Source organism: Helicoverpa zea, chromosome 1, assembly GCF_022581195.2.
Source record: "Helicoverpa zea isolate HzStark_Cry1AcR chromosome 1, ilHelZeax1.1, whole genome shotgun sequence".
In the NCBI taxonomy this organism is placed as follows: domain Eukaryota; kingdom Metazoa; phylum Arthropoda; class Insecta; order Lepidoptera; family Noctuidae; genus Helicoverpa; species Helicoverpa zea.
Window position 1 is genome coordinate 14092020 of NC_061452.1, and position 10583 is coordinate 14102602.

Below are 10583 nucleotides of genomic sequence, written 5' to 3' on the forward strand. Positions count from 1 at the left end.
ACATCTAATTCTTTAATTTTCTTTTTTTTTCTAACACTTTTATTTCTGACGGTACCCTGCTACGTGAAATTTTATGCCTGTAACGAATCGGAACGCAAAATTAAAATATTACATTATTTATTTTGCTCTAACGACGAACGGTCCCAAAGAGTTGGTCTCATGGAAAATAAGCGGCAAGAAACTCCATAGACACTCTTTAAAAAAATATCAATTAATTACCTACAATAGTTTTATAGCTATTCCTGAGAAAGTTGTAAAATGCAAATTAAGCTAATAATTATGTATTAATGAATTAAACAAAATAATTTTAGTGCAATTGTAAACAGAAAAATAATTTATACCAACATAAAAAAAAACAAAAATATTGGGTAACAGGGTTGGGTTCCGAAAAACATATTGCAACTTGCGCTCCGCTTGGCTGATCTGGGCGGAGGCACTCCCGTGCTTGTGGTCGCCGGGGAAGCCACATGTGCAGAGAAAAAGAAAAAGACAATAATATTAATTTAACGCCAGGTATCCCGGTCATCAACAAAATCCTGAATCTTATAATACGCTTTTTTAATCAAAATGATTCTAACTACATTTTTATCAGTGACATTAACGATACATTTAGTTAGCTTAAAAATGATGGGACAAGATCTGAGTCTGTCTCTATACCTATAAAAGTTGACGTTACATGACCGATGCATAAGGGGATTTTTCGCAATTGTGCTATACTGATAAAACGGTCAATGACCGATCGTGACTTCACAACCTTCCTAATCGACCCGTATGACTGATTTATCTCCTTTGCCTACCTATTACGATTAATCGGTTACTGTTACAGATCCTTACGCTGTTATTATGCTACTTTATGATTTAATGAAAAATAAAGAAAAGAACTTTATAAGGATTCGTAATTAATACTGGTCGATAGAACCACGTTGTTAGTTACTAAGTACTAACAAAGGTATTAAGTTTTTTTTTGTTATAGTTAGGTACTACTAGCACATTAGCTACGATGTCTTATTGAATAAACTAATCAATTTCTAGTAGATATAACTAGTAGGCTACCTAAGTCAATGTTGTTTTATTTGTTTTCATAGACACGACTGCCCACTTATGTGGAAATTAGTGCAGAGGACTAAGTCCCTGCTTACTATTATATATTATATAATTGTATTGTTTGTGTAGGTACCTAATGTATGGATCTCAGTTATCTGAATAAAGAAGTTTATTATTAAAACACTGCAAACCTACTAGTTTTCGAAGCAAAGATAACGTCATGTCACATTGTTCACAAACAGTCGCTACTGACCTATGTTTGATATTTACCCAAATTATCAACAAACACGTCAGCATCAGTAAACAATGTTTTATTTACAAACTTTTAATTCCTCTACTCGATACGAGATGGCGTCTTTTACAAAAACAAACGATCATTGATTTCACATTCCCTCACTAGATGGCGCTTTGCTCAATTCTATCTACAACAAGGACTTCTAGAATCAACAGTGAAGCGACAATATTCATCTCTAGTGTTGTCACAACGTTCATGTTGGAGCAAAGCGTAGCACTTTCTCGAAATTGACGCACGTCCACGATACCAGGGGGCGTTGGCGTCGCCCGGGTATAAATACGGCGCTAGTCTGGATGCCGGCAGTATATTACCAAGAAAGTGCACTATCCAAAACAAGAAAGTAATAAACAAACAAATTAAAATGTCGCTGCTCCCTTACCTCTACGACATCGAAAGGCCCTTCCGCCTCATGGAAAGGGATTTCTTCAGACCTGACAACTTCTTCGGCTATTCTCCATACAACCAGTTGATGCCTCGCGACTTCTTCGGCCCATCATTCCTCAAACCTTGGGAGAACGTCTTCAGGCCATGGGAAAACTTCATGAAACCTATCGAACAACTATCATCGGCTATGAACCAGTTGGCTTTGAACGAAGTTGGCAAAATCACATCAGACGATGAGAAGTTCCAAGTAAATGTCGATGTTCAGCATTTTTCACCTGAAGAAATAAACGTAAAAGTGATTGACGGTCATGTGATTGTTGAAGGAAAGCATGAAGAGAAGAGAGATGAACATGGGTATGTGGCAAGACAGTTTATGAGGCGGTATGCACTTCCTCAAGGATGTTTACCTGACACCGTGGAGTCCAGACTGTCTTCTGATGGTGTTTTGACAGTCACAGCACCCAAGGTACTGGCCCTACCTTCAACAGGAGAGAAGATAGTGCCAATCACTCACACAGGCCCTATCAAGAAGCAAATTGGATCTCCAGAACCAATCACAGAAGAAGCTGAGTGAATGTTATGTAAATATTACTTTTCTTGTAAGACTGATTTCAATCTGTGCTATATTCGCCTATTTTTATTTTTTAATTTTAAATAAACTTATTACGTATTGAAAATCAGATTGTTTTATTTAATTAAACCTTTTAAAAAATGCCTTTATAAACTAACAAATAAAGTATGATTGAAAACTTTCTTCAAAAATTATCCAAATAAGTTCAGTATACGTCAGGAAGCTATATTTGGAATAATGACGACTTAAATGCCTTATACATTTGCAATTAAATGGCTATTTCAATATCTTTGCCGAATGATTCATGTAGTATTAATTACACAATCTATTTATGGATACCTTAATAGTCGTAACTAAGTTTATAATAGTCATTGTTTGCCAAAATAAATATTTGGGAAAAAAATACTAATTGTTCTAAATATGGAAATTTTGTTTTGCTGTTCATCTTTTTTGACCTATTCAGAGATGCTATGTATCGATATCCCACGCTATTCCAAGTGCTTATCAGTTTGGTAAATAGAAACAAAAAACAAATATTTCACACAATAATTTAATAAACAATTTTGTGAAAAACAATAACCACCCAAACATTATTAGAATGTAAACGCAGAGTTCTAGACACATTTAAAAATAGTGAAGAATATTGCACTATTACGTAGATGTCGTCGACACAAATAATTTGATATCCATTGAGGGTCAAGATCATTTGTTACGTAGTAACTATTCTTAGATTGGCGGCGCGCCCATCGCAACAGTTGCAAATGCATTTACTGACCGTTTTCTACCGGAGACTGCGGAGCTTCACCATCTCCCAGTTCAGTCTTAGAGCCATCAATCTGAGTCTTCACTGGACCAGTTTTAATGATAGGCACCACGCGTTCATTCACGGTTTGAGGACGCTCAAGCGGCGCAGTTACAGTCAGAACTCCATCCGATGATAAACAAGATTGAACAGAGTCAAAGGTACATCCTTCAGGAAGGGCATACCTCCTCTTAAAGTGACGGGACACCCATCCATGTTGATCTCTCTTCTCATCATGACGAGCCTCGACGATGACAAATCCATCAGCAGTCTTCACAGAAATCTCTTCAGGCGCAAAATGTTGTACGTCTAAGTTGATCTGGAACTTAGCTTTATCAGCTTTTATTGTTGAGCCGACGTCGCGGAGCAAGTTTGACAGTTGCTTCCATGGCCGGTAGTAATCAGAGGTGTATTGAGGAGCGACCATTGTTAGTATGTCTTCAGGTGTTAATGCCAACGCGAAATGTTGGTCGGATAATCGCCTAGGGCGTTCCACGTCGAAAAGAAATGGGAACATCGACATTTTCTCAGAAATTTTCGGAAACGGAAAATAAATGCAGTTCAGCGTTTGAAGCTTACGTATCAATTTGCACGGCGCATGACAGTCTGCGCAGGCTGTAACCAAAGTCTGTCTGGCCAGTTGTTGTAAACATTCGTCAGCAAGAAGTTTGTATAGGTACTATTTATTTAAAATGAATAGAACCTTATTAGTTCGTTACAACAAAAAACTGGATGACTGAAAAGAGTATAATGTCGTCATCATCTTCATTGTGTTAGATCTTCTTTGAAAAGAGTAGAATGAGTGTTATTGAGATTTAATTATTATATAATGAAAAGTATCCTGGTTGCTACTGAAATTACTGAAGTTAATTTTCTAGCGTAGCATCAAAGCTGCAAGTACCAGTAATATGCATATTTAAAATGTACAGTATAAAAAACTTTTTTACAAAAAAATTAAACCGACTTCCAAAAACACTAAAAAGCAAAAAAAAAACTAATTTTAGGTGCATCGACTTAGAAGTCGGTGTCTAATGGATGTTACTAGGTTAATTTTGCCACCGACGTGATACGAATACTTGTCACTATCCATATAAGTGGAAAGTTCTCATCAATACAAAGAATATAAGCCCAAATACGAGGTATTTTACATATTCAGTTGTCGAGTTCCCTCGACCTTCTCTGGTCTCCATCATCATGTCAGCTCCAAACCTTCACTGTTGCAAAGGTCTAGTCAATACAAATAATATAAGCCCAAACACGAGGTAGTTTACATATTCTGTTATCGAGTTCCCTCGACCCTCTCTGGTCTCCATCATCAGGTCAGCTCCAAACCTTGACTGTTGCAAAGGTCTAGTCAATTCAAAAAATATAAGCCCAACCACGAGGTAGTTTACATATTCAGTTGTCGAGTTCCCTCGACCCTCTCTGGTCTCCATCATCAGGTCAGCTCCAAACCTTCACTGTTAAATAGTGCTTTCAGGCATACGCCTGAGTGTCAAGTTTTTACCTTATGTATGCCTACAACTTTCGAAGGTTACCCTCGATTTCTCAAGGTTTCCATCATCAGATCCTGACCTGATGACTATGGGACTAACTGGCAGCTATTCCGCGTCGAACAAAAAAAGAATCACGTAAATAGGTCCATAAACCTCGGAGTAATCGATGTACATACATAGAAAAAAAAAAAAAAAAAAACATACCGGCCGAATTGAGAACCTCCTCCTTTTTGGGAAGTCGGTTAAAAAGTATGCACAAATATCCCAAAAACCAGCTAAGAAAAATATATTTTGACGATATTAAAATGGACCTACAACTGCAACCAAAGCTTTCAGTCTACTCAAACTGGCCTGTAATCAGAGATGCATGGTGGTGCATACAAACACATTCCTGCTAAGTACAGTTTATAGAGTAACACTAACATACATTTGGTACTCCACGCTCCAAGTCTGTGTCTCCGATTCGGCTGTGTGCGAGTAATCGATAATGTCCTAGCTTAGGGAGGTATTACACAGATAATTATGTTAGGCCAATGTGACTTTGAACATCTAACAGTTTCCTTCTTCAGCAATGTACCTACTGGAACGTAGAGATGTAATCAAATGTTAATGATTGGCCAAGTCGAATAATTTTATTTCATTAAGCACTTGAACTGTTAAATAATATGTCTACACGAGAATGTAGAAACACGTCATCATCATCATCAGATAGACGTCAAGCATTTGATATTATAATAAATCTTAAAGTTAAAAGTGTTCTATTTATTCATAGATTTAGGATATGTACACAAATGTACCTATTTAATTTCATCATTCAAGCTACGCTTCCCCCTTATAAGCTTGTCAATAACTAAGTATCAGAAATAATAATAGAAAGAAAAAACATAAGACAAACAAAAATTAGGTATCTATCAAAGATGCTCATAATATGTGAACAGCTGTGTGTATTAATCCTTTTTCGAGAAAAGGTTGATGAAACTTGAAATTTCTAGAAGCGCTATTGACGCTACTCGACACCAGGTGGCGCCACTGTGGGCTGAGGTAAACAACATTCGGTAACAATTACAATCGGTAGAGTACTGAAACGTTCATGTTCATGAAGAATCATTTATTATAGTTCGGCCATTCAGAGAATGCGTTCCTGACACGTCGCGATTGAACTGACGACGTAACTTTGCAATGGCGTTGCAGTTACGATAAAAATATTTTTGCTGGTTGTTTACCGTTTTAACAATTGAGGAGCATTAAAACAACATTATTATATCAATAATCAATGAATGTTATAATTTTGTGCCAAACTGAGTGTCAAATAACTTGGTAAACAATATTTTTCTAAATCTATACTGCGCTATTACAAGGTTATGTCAGCGGTTTATATTTTGTAGTGCTGTGCTAAAAATAACAGGCAAGTATCGTAATCTGTTCTTATACAGTTATAATATAAAATAATACGTTTTGATTTTCTTTTTAAGAATTGGAAAATAATGGACTATAAGACTTAATTATAACGTTTATGAAATATAAAAATAAAACTATGACCAAACCGCATTTTTATACTTAGATTAAAAATGGTAACCCCAAATGGCGTTATGGGCCGCCATTTTGTGACGCTAAAACAGTCGTCCGTTGTCGTTTCGTGCGCATAGACCACGTTTTTCAAGTGTTTTCGATCTGTTTTTATTTGATTACCCGGCTTTTGTTAGACCGAGATATCAGGATTGATTCTGTTATTGATAATAATATAATTATACATGTAGGCGAAGATGATGATGAAGACACCACCTCCTCAAGCAAATCGGAGTCACATTCAATTCAATGTACTTGTAACAAAGAATAAATAAAACAATTTTATTATATGAATATTACCTTTTTTTGGTTTCCACTTAAATAACTAAAATATAAAACAAATGATTCCGCCAATTTAAAACGAAAATAATCTTAAAATAATGCGGCGGTTCATTTTGAAGGAACGGTAACGAACTCAGTGTTATGTTGTGCCCATCACTAGTCGTGACTAACTGATAGGTGTCAGGAACGCATTCTCTGAACGGCCGAAGTATATTTACTATTGGAAATGAAATTGTATTTTTTTATTCGAACCAATTATTGCTTGATAAATTATATCTGATTATTTTGGATTTATAAAATAAGAACAGTCGAACGATTTCAGTAGGTAATTTATGATTTTGATTAGATTTTTAAAACAATTTTATTCCAATCAAAACAAAACTGAAACTGCATTATAAAGTTAAATTTAGACAAAAGGAGTATTACATGTTTTTTAGTTAAGAAAAACATATTTTTTTCGAAATCACAAAGAAAATACGTAAAATAAGACTAGTATAACTTGCCATTACGCCATAGGTACATTAAACATTATATAAAAAGTATAAAAACACATCTATATAAATAAGAAGCATTATTTCTAGAAAGCATTTGTTTAGGTAAACGCAAAAACATTTTCTAAATCTTTTTTTTTCTTTAAAGAATCCATTATTTATTTTACACTTACACAAACTACAAACCCATTCAATTTATTACAAATTAAATCTACATATTGGCAAAAAAAAGGAAAAATTAAAACCTTTTCTAGCATCTCAACCAGAACGTTCGTAGCACCTGGTAAGCAACTCGCATGCGCGATTGCGCGCGCCTTCATGCACATTCTAGAGAGCTCGAATTCGAGAAAATTCCATCAGCTACTAGATGGCGCTGTGAGCGATATAAATATGCCGGCCGGCTTTTATTTGGCATTCAGTCAATTGCAAGACGTCAGACAAGCGAGCGAAAGTATCGGACAGTATTCAAAAGTTCCAATCTCTTTACCAAGTGAATTATAAACCAGTGAACGTGCTATAAACTGTAAAAATGTCGCTGTATCCATATTTTTTCGAGTACGAGCGCCCAAGGCAATACCCACGCCGTCTCCTTGACCAGCATTTCGGCTTGGGCTTGACACCGCAGGACCAGTTGACCATCATCGCAGTTCCTCAAGCATCCCGGGACTACTACAGACCATGGAGAAACCTTCAGGCTGCATCCCAGGATACCGGCTCCACAATCAAAGCCGACAAGGACAAATTCCAGGTGAATCTCGACGTCCAACATTTTGCACCGGAGGAAATTTCTGTCAAAACTGTGGATGGTTATTTAGTGGTTGAAGCTAAACATGAGGAGAGGCAGGACGAGCATGGGTACATATCTCGAAGCTTCTGCCGGCGGTACGCTTTACCAGAAGGTATTGACGCGGATTCTGTAATGTCTAAATTGTCGTCTGACGGCGTGCTGTCGATCACGGCGCCATTGAAGCCCCCACCGAAAGAAAACAATGAAAGAGTCGTGCCTATTATTCACACGGGGCCTGTGAAGAAGCAAGAAAGCCAGCAGGAAGTCAAGGAAAACCAAGGCTAAAATATTAATTAAGTGTTAGTGGATAAAACTTGTGTTAACCACCGTATCATTCCGTGCTCTCGTTGTGTTGTGAAGCTGTGATTCCTTTTGTATTTGATGCTACTTATTACTTTAATTAAATGACGTTCTAGTCATAAAAACGCTAATTTGTTTGTTTTATTTCCTCTATTTGCAGTCAGGCAGGTTAAATAGGTAGGTAGGTAGGTATAGTTTAATAATATACACAAAAAGTTGCAGTTTGATTTAAAACACACTAAACATTAATTGCCTGTTATTTTAATCCAATTTGCAATAGGAAGTTAATTCAATTTATTAAACCTAGTAAGAGGCAACTTGACCTACACATATACCTATCTAGCTGATCCGAGATAATTCAATAAAGATAGCACTAAGGGTCAATCCCCACTGAAAGAGCAGCGGCCGGCAGCGGCCGGCAGCGCAGCGGCCGTAAATGCAAGGGATGGAGCGCGAGCGCGGCGGGCCGCGCGGCGCCGCGCTGGGCCGCGCCGCGCCGCTCTCGTACATTGTCCGTGCTCTTACGGCCGCTGCCGGCCGCTGCTCTCTCAGTGGGAATTGACCCTAAAACCAAAACGAACCTAGGAAACCCTACAATTTTATTGCTCCCACTTTACAGTAGGTACCACTCGCATCTATTATCCAAATTATAACCACCAACGCCATCTATGAAGCTACTAAGCTAACTACGATACAGACGTTGTTACTAGAAGATGGTAAAAATACTAGAGACCTTTTAGTTCGCAGATGAATCCATGGATGGCGCTAAAATAAAAGTCTATTTGTTAAGCCTGTGAACATTAATCGTTGAAATAGGTGCGGTACATGATTTATTGTCTCACTATTTTACTGTGTCTGGTCGTCTTCATGGTGATACGGCTGGCAGCCTTGGAGAGCATGGATGCATCTTTTTCCCTTTTGCTAAAGTGCTGATAGGTACTTCCAGGCTGTGTTGCGAAATAAACGCATGTAGCGATTTCTGCCCCACCCACCCGTAAACCGAGACATACTATTCCACTGTTACCTACCTGGATAAAAAGAAGCTTATAGCCATTTTTTCAATTTTTCAAATCTTACCAGAAGTTCCTAACATCAGCGTCTTCCAGCAAACAAAAAATTAAACCAGCAATTTTTTTAGCTTTGTAATATTGGTAGGGAGGTACCTGACTATCTATACAGGGTGGCCCATCCATAGGCGTCCAAATGAAAAATTTAGAAGCTCTATGCTGGGGGGCATCCGAATCACCCCCATGTATGTTCAGCGATTTTTTGTAGTTTAGGAGCTAGAATTGTTTTAATTTTTTTCCGTAATTTTCATTTCAACATTGTTTTTTCTATTTTACCTTTTTTTCCTAAACGTTTACAGATGTTTTTTTTTTTAATTAATCATCGTGATAATAGCTAACACCTGAAAAAAGCAGTTTGGCTAAACATTCTAGAACTTACATAAAATTTTATCTGAAGTTCAAAATTACTGTTGGAGTTCAGTAGCCAAATATGTTAAGGGCTTAAAAAAATAATAAGGGGTTTCTAAGCAGGTTTCTAATTTTGAACTTCAGATAAAATTTTATTTAAGTTCTAGAATGTTTAGCCAAACTGCTTTTTTTCAGGTGTTAGCTACTATCATGATGATTAATTACACAAAAAACATCTATAAACGTTAAGAAAACGAGATAAAATAGAAAAAACAATGTTGAAATGAAAATTACGGAAAAAAATTAAAAACAATTCTAGCTCCTAAACTACAAAAATCGCTGAACATACATGGGTGTGATTTGGATACCTCACAGCATAGAGCTTCTAAATTTTTCTTTTGGACGCCTATGGATGGGCCACCCTGTATATCTGAATACATACATTCAAGAGAAATATGCTCAGATGCACCTGAGTAGTCTTGGAAGTCGAGCCCACGTGTATGGTGTAGGGACAGCCAGAATTAAACAGCTAATGGATAGGTAGGTAGATTTATCAGAATGGGAGTGGAAACATTTAAATAAAACTACTTTTACGGATTTTATCGCGTTATATTAATATTATTTAATCCCGACGTTTCGGATCCTTTACAGCATCCATGGTCACGGGCAGACTAAGGTGAAAACTGCCTACTACTACTCTCTTCTACTGGGCGGTAGAAAGCATTATATGCAACGTGGAAGACTGCCTGTTTAAAAATAAAATCAATAAACATGATTCGGAGGCGATACGTCAGGACATTTCGTCTGTGTTACGTCGCAACATACTGCCCAAACCGAATCTAAATAAAAATCAATATCTAGCGTTAAAAAACCTTCGCGACAGGCCTGAATTAACAATTCTACGTGCAGATAAAGGTAATGCTACGGTGGTGATGGATACGTCAGATTACAATGATAAAATACAAGACCTTTTATCGGATGAAAGTACATATAAACAAGTGAAGACCGACCCCACAACAAAAACATTGAAATCAACTAGTGATTTGATAAAAAAGTACTCCGAAACATTGAATCTAGACGTAAAATACCTAGTTCCTAGCTGCGCAAAACCACCAAAGCTGTATGGGCTACCGAAGATACACAAACCTAA

General features: G+C 37.0%; 3 protein-coding genes across 3 annotated transcripts; 2 read left to right on the top strand and 1 right to left on the bottom strand.

Annotated features, from left to right (window-relative positions):
- Positions 1-1585: 1585 nt before the first annotated feature.
- Positions 1586-2400, top strand: LOC124642484 (protein lethal(2)essential for life-like). Its single transcript, XM_047180972.1, has one exon. It carries the CDS (start codon positions 1701-1703, stop codon positions 2295-2297), a length of 597 nt encoding a protein of 198 aa, XP_047036928.1. The 5' UTR covers positions 1586-1700; the 3' UTR covers positions 2298-2400.
- A 439-nt stretch (positions 2401-2839) lies between these two features.
- LOC124630603 (protein lethal(2)essential for life-like) lies at positions 2840-3667 on the bottom strand. The gene has a single exon (XM_047164568.1). It carries the CDS (start codon positions 3617-3619, stop codon positions 3062-3064), a length of 558 nt encoding a protein of 185 aa, XP_047020524.1. The 5' UTR covers positions 3620-3667; the 3' UTR covers positions 2840-3061.
- Positions 3668-7334: 3667 nt separating this feature from the next.
- Positions 7335-8149, top strand: LOC124633640 (protein lethal(2)essential for life-like). Its single transcript, XM_047168929.1, has one exon. The coding sequence runs from the start codon at positions 7461-7463 to the stop codon at positions 8001-8003; it is 543 nt and encodes a 180-aa protein (XP_047024885.1). The 5' UTR covers positions 7335-7460; the 3' UTR covers positions 8004-8149.
- Positions 8150-10583: the final 2434 nt, after the last annotated feature.

Coding starts and splice junctions, on each gene's coding strand:
- LOC124642484 (XM_047180972.1), top strand. CDS start 1,701: ATGTCGCTGCTCCCTTACCTCTACGACATCGAAAGGCCCTTCCGCCTC.
- LOC124633640 (XM_047168929.1), top strand. CDS start 7,461: ATGTCGCTGTATCCATATTTTTTCGAGTACGAGCGCCCAAGGCAATAC.
- LOC124630603 (XM_047164568.1), bottom strand. CDS start 3,619: ATGTCGATGTTCCCATTTCTTTTCGACGTGGAACGCCCTAGGCGATTA.